This window comes from Amblyomma maculatum, chromosome 10, assembly GCF_055883805.1.
Source record: "Amblyomma maculatum isolate TAMU_Amacu chromosome 10, ASM5588380v1, whole genome shotgun sequence".
In the NCBI taxonomy this organism is placed as follows: domain Eukaryota; kingdom Metazoa; phylum Arthropoda; class Arachnida; order Ixodida; family Ixodidae; genus Amblyomma; species Amblyomma maculatum.
Window position 1 is genome coordinate 6,850,688 of NC_139353.1, and position 16,799 is coordinate 6,867,486.

General features: G+C 42.9%; 1 protein-coding gene across 1 annotated transcript in view; it reads right to left on the reverse strand.

Annotated features, from left to right (window-relative positions):
* LOC146175481 (papilin-like) overlaps positions 1 to 16,799 on the reverse strand; it is a 142,066-nt gene that overhangs the window by 80,169 nt on the left and 45,098 nt on the right. Inside the window, 4 exon segments of the mRNA XM_084580814.1 lie at positions 7,244 to 7,432; positions 12,007 to 12,048; positions 12,647 to 12,835; positions 16,479 to 16,652. Of these exon segments, the coding sequence (XP_084436940.1) occupies positions 7,244 to 7,432; positions 12,007 to 12,048; positions 12,647 to 12,835; positions 16,479 to 16,652 (594 nt within the window).

Consider the following 16,799-nt stretch of genomic DNA (forward strand, 5'->3'; position numbering starts at 1 on the left):
TTAAAAAATAAATTAATAAATCTTGCCTCCCACCGGGGAATCGAACCTTCATCCCTTGGATCCCCAGCCGAGCGCTTTAATCCTGCGCCATGCCCTTTTTTTTTCTTTATTGCCTGACGTTTGTAAGACAACACAAACACACACAAGACATTGATATAATAAGCCTGCCAGGAGCTGGCTTCGTCGTTCTAAAATTCCTTTAGATCCATCAAAGCTTCTACCTTTGGCAACCACTCAGAGTTATCATCGACAAACTTCACAATCCCGATAAACCAATGGAGAGCTTGGCGGAAAAAAATTCGTGCAGGACGCGCATCAGGATCACAGTGCACTTCAAAACAAAGACACAGGAAGAGAACGACAACACAGCGCATTTCCAAGATGAATTACCAACTAGCCCGTTCTTCCACCCTTGCAGGATCACAGTGATATCCTGCCATGCGTGAACGCCATATACTGTTGAGGCCCATTAGCATGATTGAATCATATGGAACCCCCTCCTCATTTTGCGTGGGTAAGTACCGTATTCCGTAAGGATTAATAGGTAAATCTTTCTTTATGCCAGAGCCACAGTGTGCAACCTCTTCTTCATTTCTAGGCTGTGTTATGTGATGCAAGTTTTACCATGTGCAAGATTGAGTGTGCAGAAGTTGCATAGGATATTCGCGGTTTTTGTGTGGGGCGCTTCAACATGAGAAAGATGCAGCCTCACGAATTTATTTAGAAGTGTCAAGGATGGTGGCGTGGGCTTAGGGCATCTTTTTTTGCGGCAGATTGTCAGCAGATTTCTGTTCTTGCGTGACTTTCACGATCCATTTTTGTTCACTGTCTGCCAAATTAGGCTTGGACGTGCACTGCCAAATTTTGTTTTGCCAACCGAATGTTACACGGGAGGTATTTCTGGTTACTTTAGAGAAGTTGTTCAAAGTGTTGTGCGATTTTTTTCTGCAAGATTTTCAAAAGAATATTTATCAACTGTGAAAAAGAAAAAGTTCTAGAAAGATTTGTGCGACGTTGTTCTTCCGGAGCCCATCTATAGGGCCATATACAGAGGAGGCGCCCTGGCAGGAATGTACTGAAGCAGTGTAAAGAGAATGAAGGTCCGGCAGCAGCTAAAACTGTCCCTTTTAAGTTGCACACTGGAACTTTGCCAGTCAAAGTTGTTTTGCCAGAAAAAAGTTTATTTCTTCTGTGGGGTGCACTTTGCTTAATTTGTTAACAGCCAGAAACGATAGATCATGTATTTCTTCACTGTTGGGAAGGGGTTTATTTTTGGGACGTAGTTCATTGCCCTACGCCCCGGAGTTTTTATTTATTGCCTGGTTTTGACACATTGCATTTCACTAAAACAAAATCGACAAAACTTACACAAACGCTATGTACATACGCTATTTACATACGACAAACTAAAATTCACGCATACAGGACAAAGACTCTAGTCTTAGAGCCACTCGGGAGGTTTTGCAGCAGCTTTCTGTATTACGATTTTTCGAAAATAAATTCGTGAAACGCTCTTCATAATTTCCCCTTGTCTATCGTGAGGATAGCGATATTCCGCGAGTGACAGATGTTGCGCTTTTCCTTTCCTGCAGACGAATTATAGAACGCCGGGGAACTTTAATGCGTTCAATGAAATGCTGGTTGTGTTCGACAAGGGACGCGCGATGTACCGTCACGACAGGTCATGAAGTCACCAGGCGATTCATGCATATATGAAGCTGACTCCGCCGGACGTCCGATCCAGGCGTCCGTGCGGCGCCTTTCGTTTGCCGCTTCCTCGAAAGCCGCACCACACAACAAACAGAAGCAGACCCATATGTCAAGGAGCCGTTAGTACAGCAGGCATCAGCGGCGTTTGAAATTGATTTACAGGATAGAAAAGGCACAATATCTGTCACAATTCTCCGTGCACACATGTACCATGCTGTAAAGGAAGGGAGGAATATGAAACAGTAGTCACCCGCATTACTCGAAGCATTATTTACTGCCACATTGGCAACAAATGGGTAGCAGTATGCGGCACTCAGGCTTTCGCCTTTCATCCTTTAGTCGCTAAAGTGTCTCGTAATTTTTAATTGCATCAGAAATGATATTTTTAAAAACAAATACGGTTCCTTGTGTACATACAGCAGTGTGGACATATCTCAGAGGAAACGCTACTGAAAAAGAAAAGAAAATATCCATTCTCCTTTAAAACCGGTGTCAATGCAGCAACTCCATTTATGCAGCTTTGCGGAAAAGTTCTAGACCATCCAATAATTATCTGAAAGATTTTATGTTGTCAAAGGTGCCATATATTTGTTGCTGCCTTAGCAGATTGTAATGAGGCTATAAAAGTGCTGAAACTAACATAAACCTTCTGCAGTCCTAGCCGAATGACTACGTGACGACTCGTTGATGCTGCTCTATATTTGATCTTTACAAGTCACAACCTCGGTAATGTCTCCACTGTCCCAGCCAATCGAAGAATTTTCTCTCTGATGGTGGTGGGTCGCCCTACGATACACATGCTATTGAATTACATGCACAGGGGACAACATATAATAAAACCTTGAACACTCTGCCGTTCAATAATTGCTTTCTCACAGTGCGAAGAAAATTAAACGAACACAGTCACGAGGAAATAATTTAGCTCTCGTCTTTTTTTCTTCTGTTCCGCAAGTCATCTTTCCAATAGTATTTAATTTAGCCGTCGCTCATGCGTCCACTTCAATACGTTCGAAATTATGATTTACCTGCACTGTGCGAAATTGACTATATTATATGACGCGTGGTCTTAGGCTACACTGAACGCTGGTCACGGTTTCTGTTTCCTGTCATATGTAAAGCATGAAAGATTCCGTAAAGTCGTTTTTAAACTTGAAACATCACTTTTTTCCCCGTTTCTTCCGAGTTCAGCATGTCTACGTCAGCGCAGATCCGTAGCGGACGCCTGCTACTTTTTGAGCGAGAAAATGAACTGTGGTGTTCATACTACTATCTGTAGTGTTTTACGGAAGCGTTTTGCTATTTAAGATGCCCAGAAATGGCGGACAAGGCAATTTTTCTGCGGGAAGATTTTAGCGAACACCCTTTTAATACACTCACTGCGCGATAAGAAAGTCGTGGTGTCGAGTCGTGTACCGCGTGACACGTGCTTTTTCACACCGGCGTGATAAAATAAGAAGCGGAGAGATTCGCAGGGGTCCCGTGACAATGAGGCCCCGAATGCCGCTCCGGAAACTGACTAAGCTTTGAAAGCGATAGAGTCAAGTCACTTGTAGTCACTAGAGGCATGCTCGCCTAGAGATTGCTGCGCAAGGTAGCAGCCCCGAGGTGTAGACCCGCAGGTGACCTCGCGCCGGAACCGTGGGGCGCTTACTTAACTAGTCGTTTACATTTAATGACAGACGCCTTACTTTGCACATAGCTGCACGTTTGTTCGCATTCTTCCTTGGTGGATAACTGGTTGTCATTGCCGTCGCAGTACTCATATTCGACGCAGGCGCCTTCATGTATACAGTAACCCCACATTAGCACGTGACCACGACAAAGTCCAGTTTCAAGCAGCGGTAGACATTCCTTCTTGAGCTTCGTTCCAGCTGGAAGGTTGTCAGAGTAATGGCGCCAGCTTTGGAGTAAAATGTTTTGGAGTAAAAGCAAACAACATAAAAACCTATGTCTATCATAAAGCAATGCTGGAAATACAAGTACGCCAAACGAAGATACAGATGGTGATCTTGCGCCTCTTTTTGATAAACTACAAATAATATTTCCGGCATATTATCACACGCGGTTGGTTTCCGAACAGCACATGAATTTATCACCTAAAAGTCCAACTCATTTTTTCTAATAAATATTTGCGGCCAGGTATACAGTGAATAGCTCTCGCGCCTTGGTTTTTTTTTGTGTTTTAATATTAAAGAGAGAGCGTTCACATCGACGGAAGAGTTTACTTTCAAGGAGAGAGATAAAAATGAGCATAGATAAAGCAATGCTTGCCTCAGTGAACGGGAACCTAGCTGTGAGCGAACACGTGAATTTTTCCTCAACTGATGCTCCGCGTCGTTTGCAGTATCAGCCGAGCTCTTTAACGCATTGCGCCAAGAACTGCTGGAAGAAGCGCGTGATCTTAACGCGATAACGGTAAAGGTCCCATTACACAGGCGATATGACGTCGGTGTCCGCGTTAGCGTCACGGACGTGTTGCTGGAAGGTGGTAGCTGGCAGCTGACATATCCGGGAACAGCTTGTTTGACGGATTGTGCGACTTATCGAGACCACCTGATATCATAAAGTTGGCAGGTCTGGTTACTTACTTGAGGTGAGAAGGTGGAATAATAATCAACCTTCCAGTGCTCTTGGATGCCCAGTCAGGCACGCAACGCCTAGGCAATTTAGGCACCTTCACACGGTTTGGTTGAAGCGGGGCTTTATATGTCGCGTGGCCGTCTGCGCAGTCGTGTCATACACCTAAAGGCGGAGCCTAAGTGCCACCCTTAAGTGTTTTCATCACACAATGGCTCTTCTGCAGCTTCTCTTCGAGGTGCCCGTCACGAAAAACGTTTATTGGTGACTATTTGCAATGCTAGAAGCACGACTACTACAGAGCCGATATGGGCTTTTCTTTACTATTTATCACACAGGTTGCCAACGAAAGAACCTTCTACCACACGTGCGGTTGTTTTGAGCGTACCCACTTTATTCTTTCATTGCCAAGTCCTTTCGCGTGTAATGACAGCGATTGAAAAACGTCGTCGAGCGGTTTAGAGAGAAGATGTTTTGCAGCGACGCTATCTAGACCTATGCAATAATCAGTGCTTGAGTTAGAAGGGGGTGATAATTTACAAAGATGATAATGCTGTTCTGTACAGGTCTCTATGTTTAGCAGAGGGATAAAAAAGCAACGTTTGTTAATCACTCACGTGCGCAGGTGGCTTCGCATTCTTCAGCAAACTCGAAGTTATTGCTGTTTCCTCCGCACCCTCCGTATTTGAAAGGTCGGCAGTAACCCGCATCAGCATCGTAATAAAATCGAGGCAAGAACTCCAAACACGGTCCGGGATCCACTCTTAGTTGGCAACGGGTGTTGTTTGGCACTGATACAGGTGAAAAAAAAAAAAGGAAACTTTGCCCTCGAAAACGACCGTAGCGGCGCCAAAGGCAATGTACGGGGACTGTCCTTTGTATGAAGATGTTCCCGGAATAAGCTGCTTAAAAATTACAGGGCTGCACTTAAGTCTGCTCAAGTACGGAAATGAGGAAAGCCACTTTAGGACTGATTTCACTAACTGCATCATCATTGCCATCATTCCTATAGTCTTCATCGCTATCGCTGCTGTCATCATTATCACTAAAAACATCGTCGTTGCTACTGTAATCATCATCATCTCTTCATCATCATCAACTATCACATCATCACTGCCGTAACATCAACTAAATGCCCCGTCATTGTCACTGCTCCTACCATAATTATCATTATCACTAAATGTAGTTATTTATCATCTCTGTTACCATCATTGTTATCGCTACTATTATCCTCCCGTGTGACTAGAAAAATTATGATCTTGTTCTACAGAGCCCGACATTGAGTAGTAGTTTGCGTGTTCGGCTGGGAATGGGAAGCACAGTGGTACGATTCCGGTAGAGGCAGATTTTGTTTTTGAAGTGCCAGTTCGTGCGGGCATTTTTGCCGACACCATCCATGACTCAAAAAGGGCTTTTAGACTTTTCGGTAATAAAAACTCTATATTAAAAATCGAACTTAATGAAGTAATCAAGCTGGCAATGATGCAACACATCAAATGAAGGCACATTCCCACAACCGAAAAGCGTAAATATTGGCTTGCCCAATTTCAGACTGGCATGATATTCGCAAGCGTGGAGCCATGTGCACAGAGTGGACCGTATTAGGCAGTAAGTTATATTGAGGCAGTTTTCAATATTCCAAGCTACGCGTCAAGACTGCACAGAAAACTAGCGTTCTCGTTAGCTGTTATTTTGAGTAAAATTATTTTATTGTTTGTCATCCATCATGTTTTCGATGCTTTAGAACTTTCATGTATGATGAGCGGACGATTTGCAGAAGTATACAAAGAACATTATGTCATTAATTTGTTCATTGTAAGTATTTTTGAGTTCTCATGTTTGGGCAACAAAACAAAAAGCGCAGATTAAGCATTACAACTACTAGATTCTGATTCAAAGTTCATGCTGGGATTGCAATTGATTTCGGCGCTCTATGAAAAAAAAAAAAAAAAACAAAACAAAGAAAGACAAAAAAGAAAACAAAAAAACACCACAGTGTGATTCGTTGGAAGCAGAGGTAATTAGCTCCACGAAATTTCTCCTTTTTATACGTTGGCGCGAACTTTCAAGGCACAGTCGGCACGTTCTGACACGCGTGACGGTAGTACGCAGATTTTGAGCAGCAGTCTGCAGATAGTAAATAGACCCTTAAATAAAATAATCGAAATGGAGCAACTGAAGGAAAGGCTAGATTCCAACAGGCGACGTAAAGCTGAAATGACGATATGGTACGTGTGTGAGCGATGGAGAGGACGGGCTAAGTGGCATTGCACTGTTCCAAACTGTTCAAGAGGTATGCTTGGGGAAGCCGCGTATTAAAATTTCGACCGCAGAACTTGCCGGCACTTTTTAGCCTTGCAACTATAGTTTTCAGGACCGCAGCGACGACAACTCAAGAACTGCTGTTTTTATTTATAAGTGAAATTATTTTGTTGAGTATTACCGACATGGAAATCCTCGATATTAATCGTGCGTACGTAGATATAGGATGCGAAAAGTTTAATAAAATGGTCAAAATCCGTATGTTAAAATCGTACAACAAAATCGTATTCCGCATTATCGTTTTCGGACCGGTTCCCTTTCCTCCCAAGGCGCGCAGTGCATAACCTACATCCACTACTTGAGCCCGGTAAAGAAGAAAAAATGCGTATAAATATTGTAAAGGGATTACATTTCTGCTTTGAAGAGAGTTGGCAGAGCAGAATTTGTCCTCAACATGTTCTAGATAACAGAGTAAATTTAGATATTTAAACCTTGCCTTCGAGTTAAAAGAACTTTGATATGCTCAGTGTCTGTATGTTCTAGAAGAAACACATTTTTCGGTCTCATGTAGCTGCTGCTTACTACAAGGAAAGGTGAATTTTTAAAGGGAAGATCTCCCTGGTTACGTTTTTTTTTTTAAGCTTTGTCCCTACAAAAGGCACTAATGAGACATGACAGTCCTTAATGTACTCACCCTTGCTCCTCAGGCAGGTGACTTCACACTTCTGCATGGTGTAATGGTTATTCTTGTTGCCCCCGCAACCTCCGTAGATGAACTTCTCGCATTGGCCCGTGCTGACGTTGAAGAACCACCTGGGAATGTACGCTAGGCAGGGACCAGGATCTGCCTTTGGCTTGCAGTATTCCTCGAAATCGGCCGCAGCTGCGACCAGAAAATGGTGCAAATAAGCGGAATTTCATCTACTTTGTTCGCGAACCCCTTGCCAGTTCACATGTCCGCGGTTGTAACTCCTATATGTAGGAAAATGCTAATGGATAATTTTAAAGTACAGATATCCATCATAGAACTTGCTACCAACGCCAGTTTGTTTGTGGTAATGTGGGCGGCAGCAACGTGGCTGAATTTTCAGCCGAGGAACATAGAAAGGCGAATTTCTTCTCCTACCTTCACTAGCAAAATCGCAAAGAATATTTGCCTTCTGTAATTTGCATTCAAAAGTCTGGAGGACAGTGAATAAATTACCTTAAGAAACGAAGTTCTTGCTTGCATGTTTTTGTTGCCCGTTACTTTTAGCGTTTGGCCGCAAAAGGTTGAGAAATTACAGTACAGCGAAGTTTAAACGTACCTTAATATATCGCCAAAGAACAAGTACATTCTAAAAGATTCTTGGCGTCATTCATTTGTCTCAAGGATAGATGCAGTTTAAGATGCTGCTCATCATTACAGTGAGAATTGAAACTCCGATGGAGTTTCACTTCAACATACCTGAAACACTAAGAAAGGCTTTCAGAGGTACAAAGTTTATGCAATAACAAAGCACAGTTTCAGAATTGGTTTGGAGGTTCAGAAAGCGTAGAAACTAAGCCTGTTCTCAGCTTTCATTTTGCAAAAGATTCCGCGGAATGGGCCTTTCCTTGCATATTTTGCCCACACAGAAGACAACAATGGCAGCCCAACAACACTTGTAAATCATGATGCACTCCTTGCCCTAACTTCTTTCTACGTACTTCACTTTTTCCGTGGTAGCCGACCGCACATCGCAGTATTTTTAATGAAATCCGAGCGTTGTCCGAGGATTGCTGAGAGGACCGGCGCTCCTTATCTCCATGAAAGGGCAAGAGAGGGGACACAGAGAACATAGGCATAATTGTGGAAAGGTGGCAACAGTTTGCTGATATAGTTGCACATCCGCGCGGGCGGAAACATTAATCAACATAGAAAAGCAAACAAACAAATGAAACAAAGGAAAAACAAAAAGCAGAGATGGTCGTTGAAGGCTACCAAGCAATGGAAGTTCTTTTCTCGCTTTCGAGGCTGGATACAAGCTTGTAGAGCGCACGGGCTCGACTGCCTTAGGAACAGGGTTGAGTGAAAAATGCTTTCTGGAAACGAAAACACAATTCTAAAAGTCAACTATTATTACGAAATATGCAACTTATGCCAGAGCAAATTATCCAACTTAATCTGGATTGAAAAGTGAATTTATCACATCGAATAGAAGCGAATATTTTTATTGCGTAAGCAAAACTACGCCAGAGTTCAGCCCGTCGCGTAAACCCGGCCGGTAGCCACGTTTGACTTTTATAGCGACCGCAGATGGGGCCCTGTTCAAGCCGTCTGGTAAATCCGGTCGGTAGCCACGCTGCGCCGAAGAAGAAGAAGAAGCTACGTCGGCTTTGCTTACTCAATCTACCGGGTTTACCTAAAGCTAAACCCCAGCTAATTTTTTTGAAATATTCGTAAATAAAGCAAACTACTTGACTGAAGATAAAGCGCACAAGGAAGGCACACACAAGAGAAGAAGACACAGGACACGCGCTGTCTTGTGTCTTCTTTTCTTATGTGTGTCTTCCTTGTGCGCTTTATCTTCCGTCAAGTTGCAATGCACCATCTTGCCCAACTTCAAGTTTTGTTAAATGCAAACTAGGAAGCGCTGAAGGTAACTTAGATGGACTTAGAATAATTAAGCCGTCGCTGGCCGTCGAAAGCTACCAAGCAATGGCAATCCCTCTCCCGCTTCCGAGGCTGGATGCAAGCTTGTAGCGCGCACGGGTCCGACTATTAGAAATAGGGTTGTGCGAATAATGCTTTATGGAAACCAAAACTCAATTCTAGTAATCTACCGTTATTACGAAATATGCAGCTCATGCAAGAGCGAATTATGTAGCTTAATTTGAATTGAAAAATGAATTTATTGCATCAAATAGAAGCGAACATTTTTTGAAATATTCGTAAATAAAGGATGTTTGCACCTAACTAGGGAGCGCTGAAGGTAACTTTGATGGACTTGTAAAGAATAGTTAAGCGCGACGTCGTCGGTATGTGGTGCCGCTTGCCTCAGTACTGACGTTTGTTAGTATGGAAAGAGAGGGACCGTTCACCTTCAGTGTCCTTCACCTGTCTGATTTGAAGATAATTCGCAACACGTTTTGTTGTGTTTTGACGCAATGTAGCCCTACGAAGTGAAGTGACATAATTTCTCATAGGAATGTTTTAGATAAGAAGGCGTGAAAGAAATGGGTAGCACCTGTGAAGAGGCACAAGGGGAGCGCTACAGTTATGCATGCAAAGGCTCAAAGGCTAGCATTGTAATTTCTCTATTTCAATTTAGAGCCAAAAAAAATACACACACAGCGCAGAAAAACGACGTGATAAAGCGGCGCCTGAGGACAGAAATAAAATAAATCAGCAGTATTAACAGAAATGGCACAAATAAGAACAGTGAGTTTTCAGAAATTTACAAAGATCGATTATTTTTGTCAAAAGAAAGACGTGATCTACATCCAGCATAATTAAGTGCTTGCATATGTAGTTGCTGAACTGCTTGTGCCACCACCCCTTTCCTGCCCGTATTGTTGTTGAAGGCAAGCTTTGCTTCTTTGTTTTCGCAGTGTTACTTTTACTTTTTTTAATTCATTTAGCAATGCGTCTCACGCCAAGCCGGTTAAGCAAAGAAAATGTGCAGTCAACTTTTCTATTTTTGTACCCTTCGCCTTGATAGATAAAAATTGTTTCTAATTACCTCAGTTGCTGTTTTTGAATAGTTATCTTCAGAAGAAAGACAAAACAAGGGCTGAAATGAAAAAAATGTTGGATGATAGCTTCTCAGAACGTGGGGCTAAGATATTAAGAAGAATGTTTTGCCTATAGTAGTGGAGGCTTTAGAAAAAAAAAATTGCACCCTTAATTCGTGCGAGGTGGAGTGTTTGGGCAGGCTTACAAACAGAATTAAAAAAACAAACGAAACACAACGCGTTGACAGTATGCCATCTTCAATGAAAACGCATGTGCAAAGCATGCCATTTAAAACAACACTTAGCAAAAAGTGATAAGAACGGGTACTAAGGAGCCATGCTGCGGAGTCCAGTCATACAAGCCGTTTGCATGAGCCTTATGAACGCATCCACACATATCAATGATAAAGGTTTTGCATCCTCCCACCAGCGCATATATATGACGGCAACATGCTGTGCGGCCGCCTAGATGTGCCCACCTTTTTTGAATCAGCCGTCGTAGGCAACTACGAATCGTTTATCCGAAGCTCACGTGAGTTGTTAAAAAAAAGTGAAATATCAAAATAAATTGTAATGGTTTTTAAGTAGTCGGTATTAGAAACTTACTCTCCGTTTTTTATTTTTAACAAGAAAGAGCGCTACACAAAGGTCAATAATATACGCGGCTTATACGGCTACATGGGCGAAAAGTTCGAGAAACTATTTTACTGTAAACTCAGTAATCAACCTAAATTCAATAGCTAACATGGTAACCACTTACGTTAGCTGATATACTTATACTGAAAACCTTAAGTCAGTGGCAGTTAAGGACTACTGCATTGTACAATATTAATAGCACATCTGTGCCCATAGATATACGTGTCAGTTTTAAGCCCAATCCGACTAGTTACTCGTGCGAGACAGCGGCACATGGGAAGAAATTACTATCTCGTGTGAGGTAGCATAGCGTGCCAAAAATGTAGAGTTACAGGCGGCGGCGATATTTCTCCACCTTTAGGCTAACTATTCGCTTGAAAATAGCATCTTTGCCAGCTCAGTTCGCTCAGTGAAACTTCGGTTTCGCCGGCAAAAACGATAACGCTGGCCAATAACGAGAACGAAATGTTATGGGTATCTCCTGTCTCGGCGCCATCTTGTCAAGCGAAGCGCTGTGCGCAAAAGGTTGTCGTACCAGGGTGCCAGGGAGAAATTCTTGTCGAAGGCCACGGTCTCGCCTTCGCAAATAGGTGATTTGGGGGTGTAAGCTTAGAAGTGCATGTATATATACAGGTCGCAGACGCGTTATTCAAACTGCACAAATCGGAACAGTGTTTGAACGCCCATGCCTACATATGTTCAATTTAAAGATGCCGCTTAAGTGCTGCGATTAAAAAGTTAATCATTGAAGTTTAATTAATGACTGAGTTGAAGATAATTTTTCTTTCACGGTTTGTGTTCACTTCGCCTTATATCTTTTTCAAGTAAAATACTCTTGTGTACTGCTTTAGCCGCAGTTTTAGCCAAATCTGGAAAGTCTAGTTTCGAACACTGCATACATAGCAAGCACTGAACTGTCGAACTACTACAGAACTGGCTCTTATCAATGAAAATTAAACAATGATTGTAGCACATTCGACGGGCTTGTTTTCAGAAAGCCTAGTTTGCAAAGTTGAAACTCGTTTGAAATCGGTGGCAATGGAAGGCAAGCGCTGTGAAATGAATGCTCGTTAAATGCCAGGAAGTTGAATGAAGGCTATCCAGTAAACGACGTTGTTGGCTCACCTGCATAAATCGTAGCTTCCTTGATGAGCTGAAGAGTTGAGTCTGCGTGCAAAAGAGTAACACGAACGCGGTTCGTTATTTCTGCTGATACTGTTATCGGCTCAGTGTTTAAAAACAAAATCTCTCATCTCAGAAACAGGTATCACTCTCGTTACTATCTGCACACTGTTCGTATAGAGGGAAATTCAGCACCATAATATATACTAGTCCATTCTGAAGAGCATGGCCTTTGGTCATCCGTAAGTTTTGGATAATGCAAATCACTTCATGCCATCCGCCAATGTGGCCTACACCGATTTTAGCTTTCCGCTGCTCATTCTAAGACCGCGGGTGCAATCCTGGTGTCGGCAGCAGTTTTTCGCCACTGTCGGCACGCTAAGCACACTCGAGTACAGTGGAATGTCAGCCCACCTTACAGGGACCCGGATTGTTCAGACACTTCAAGGGCTCTCCAGTACCACGTCGTGGATAGCCGAAGTCACTTCCAGGTACTCAAACTGAAATCCATAATCCAATACAGAGTGTGGCACGAAGTTATTTCGAGAGGAAATTGTCCCCCAGCGGCAGTGGAATGCGAGAGTGGCGTGTTAAGATGCGAACCGCTTTGCCTTTAACTAGGTCGCACATGCATCTAACTCACTTTGAGGGCGATTGCAGTTCTGTTCACACAACTTCCTAGTTGGGTACTTGTTTTCAGAGCCGTCGCAGCCTCCGTAGATGAACTTTTCGCAGGTGCCCTTGGTTACGTTGTAGGCCCACATCGGCATGTGAGCTCTGCATGGTCCGATCTCGGGCCTCGAAAGACACTTCGATTGGTAGTCTGACTGAGCTGCAAACCGCGCAATAAGAAGATTGTGCCTCAATAGAAGCAACTAACTCCGCGCTATCATTGTTTCTGCCGTTCACAAGTAAGATAAATAAAAGATGATACATGTAAAAATGTTTATGGAATTCCCGTATCGAGATGAAAAGAAATATTGACTGACTCTGCGATAGAAAGGGCAAGGAAAGGGGAAATCTTTTGTTCTTTTATTCACTTATATACAGCGACTCTCATACATGTACCAAGGTGGGTCATAGCGTATATAGTCATTGCTAATAACGCGCAATCCAGAGAGCTTCCTTGCGACTTGAGAGTGGAACACTAGCAAGCTGTAATTTGTAACCATCGAAAGTAGGTCTGGTGACAACAATATCGACTTACTTGCATGCTAACAAACGAGAAACCAATGTTCCTAGGCCAAAAGCATACGCAATGGGTTGTGCATTAGCGGCAACTACTATAAACTCCCTGCAGCGACCTGCTCCGCTCGGCACTTCTTTATAGTTTAGCACTGTCGTATAGTGTTGTACCGTTCATCAGGCAAATGATCGATAAAACATCCGAAATACCCTGTGTACCGCTATAGCAGTGTTGTATTCTTCTTGTGAGCGGAAAAGTCTATCCCGGCTGCAGCTGGTCGGTATTGGCGAATATCATACGCCCTTGTTAACAGGCCGAGGAACGGAGTCGTCATGTAAATGCTAATATTGTCGCTGCACTTCTCCACCACCGGATGGCTGCTGAGATAGGAAAAAAAAAAAACAGGCTTCGGCGTCAGCACTGTAAGCGCGTAGTATCAGAGAACAAATCAGGGATTGTGTCAGTAAGATAATTTCGAGATCAAAAGCTATTTTTAAACTATGACAATGCTAATGCGCGGACCGCTTTGTTGATGATCTTTTAAGATACACCACTTGAGTACAAGGGAGGACAGAATAGCCCATGGTAGAAACGCGAACTTACAACTGCTGGATTACATGACGCTGGGACGTTTTAAGCAGAGATGGAATCATATCACAAGAGTGTAGTCATGTATGCACATGACCGTTGCCACATTACGCATTACCTAGAAATTGTATCTGTTCCAGGCTTAGCAAATGCAATTGTATTTATTTCGGTTTTACCAAACGCTACTTATGATGCTTATGGTGAGTCAAAGCATTTTTTTTTCTAATGTGGATAACAAAAATGGTTCCAAATGTCCTTTTCAATTCGCGTTATTTTACTGCCTAATGTACGATTTTGTGAATTATAGTGCTGGAATATTGTGTGCAACGGCGACCATTCCTCGCTAAGTTTCTGGCACACTTACTTTACCACTGATTCTATTGTGTTCGCGTTAAGACGTCTTTCTGATTGACCAATGTGTTTTCTTTTTCGCACAGTTAGGACATCTTATGTATGATGTAGTTGTTGAATGAAAACAATATTTCATCATAGACACTTTCCTATTCTTTATACCTTGCGCGCTTTTGGTAGTCATTTTCTTTATTATAAAAGCTTATTAGCTTCTTTGAAGCATAAATACACCTTTTACCTATTGTTTATTGGCCTTCCTTAGTTCCGGCAGGAATGTTATATATATGTGGTATAATGACTTTTTGTTTTCATTGCATTTTAAAGCTCATGTTCTTACTTCGCTATGATTTTTAGCAATTTGCTTGCCTCTGATGCTATCAGGTTATCAGGGAAACCACTTTGTATTAGCCTATCAATTTTCAAGCTGATACCCTCAACCATTTTAGGATCCCAGGATTTCAAACTGTTCAGACATTGCATGAGTTGGAAGTACTCGTTTTAGCGATTTTATACTCACGAGAATCACACCTAATTTTGTCTCTTTTCGTCCGACACAATGAGCATTTTTAACGGTGCTTAAATGTATTTTTAAGTCAAGGAAATTTGTCATTTAGCTTGCGTTTGACTCAACCTAATATCGAGGCCATAGACAGCTCGACTCTCTTTTCATACCACTGAAGTCAGCTTCTCAGCCCTGAAGCATAGCAAAAGGTGTAGTGGTCGGCGTAACAACACCCCCCCCCCCCTCCCCCCTTGAAGGAAAAAAAATTTCTTGCCATCAAGTTTAGTTTTACCCTGAAGCTGCGCTTTTCCACGTGAAGGCAGGGAAGATCGAGTCAGGCACAAGCCAATGCAGGTGGCTTACCTTGGCTTACTTTTGCGCTATTTTTGCTCATTCCTACTGCCTTAGAAGGATGTCAATAACACCTTCATGGCATCAAGAAAGCCTCCGACGCGGGTGCCCCAAAAATTCAGAAACGTTTTGAATCCGTAAGCATTAATACATTTAAATAAATTAAATTGGTTCACAGGAAGGGAAAGGCGCAGTAACTGTCACACTTGCTCTGTGGACACCCGAACCGCGCCGTAAGGGAAGGGAGGGAGGTGGGAATGAAAGTGGAAAGCGAGAAAGAGGAGCCGTAGTGGAGGGCTACGGAGTAATTTCGACCACCTGGGGATCTTTAACGTGCGCTGACATCGCACAGCACACGGACGCCACTTCGTTTCGCCTCCATCGAAACGCAGCCGCCGCGGTCGGGTTCGAACCCGGGAACTCCAGTACAGTAGTCGGGCGTCTTACCACTGCACCACCCCGGCGGGGCTAATACATTTTTTTACTGCAGGAATTGCCCTCTCTTGAAAAAGCGAATAGTGAATGTGGTTAGGACCCTGTGATGAGCCTGTCGGTGGTCAGCCTTTCTGCAGGAGCTAATGTCTGCTTAGCCCATCGCATTTATGCTGTCGACGCTGCCGGTACGGTGGTAATCAATCATTCTAAACTACACCTATTCGTAACATCTCAAAAGAATGGTTATCTAAGTGACGTAGTTAAGACTGCATGGCAAACAGAGCGAAATATGTTTCACACATTTTTTCTACAAGGCCCTTTCCCTCTCCTATCCGGTTAATGGATTTGTATTATTACTTTGGAACGCCCTTATGGAAACAGAATAACTTCATGTTTCTTATGAACCGTGCGTTTATGTGTGTTATGAACCGTGTATGTTTCCTAGCATCTGGATGGCTACAAGATTTAGAAAAATGTGTGCATTCCTCCTTCCACCTTTATTTGTCATTCTTTGTTGCCACAACATATGCAGCTGAGTGGCAAATGAAAATTAAAGCGCAAGAACATTATTGTGTATGTTTTGAGAATACCGAATCCCCAATCCGCTACTTCATCTGTTTTCAGAGCTCAATATATCTACTCCCCACAACCTGTGGTAACTTCCTTGTTCTGAGCATCACATATTTTGGTGAGAACAGGAACAATTAGAATGTAAGTGTTGATCGCTGTGCTATTCGATCAAACTGCCTTTGACACATCAAATTCTAACAGCGATCAATACCATAAGCGACGTCAGCGTTTATTACGAAGGCTAGTTACCAATATAAAAATAGTTTTCTTCAAATGTACCAGGTTCCTTAAACGTATGCTTTAAATCTTCTGCTTGCAAGCGCTGGACTACCGAACATGAGACTTTAATATATCAGTTGGATTTACATGATGCTAAACTCTGCTTTTTGCAGCATAATTTTTGCGACAATGTCGTCGGAACAACACCAACAAGAGCTACTTTGGTTATAGTCGTTCTCTTTAGTGCTCAAGCTACTAACGCTAGGACCTTACGATCGCAGCTGTACTCGCAGAGTTCCTTTGAGTCGAAGTTGTTTCTGTTGCCCTGGCAGCCTCCGTAGATGAACTCCTTGCAGGTGCTGCTCTCCTTGTCGAAGTAGTAGCGAGGGAAGTATCCAAAGCACGGTCCAGGATCGAGCTTCCCTAAACAGGCGATGTTCTCCCACGCTGAAGAAATACAGAGCGGAAATAGGCTTACCCAGGCAGCTAATGCAAATACTTTCTCAGCGTAATCGGCTTTCTGATTTGCGCAGCATGTCGAACTAAAATTTCGCGTTTTCGTTAGGAAAGCTCTGTGTGGAGATTCGGGTCTCT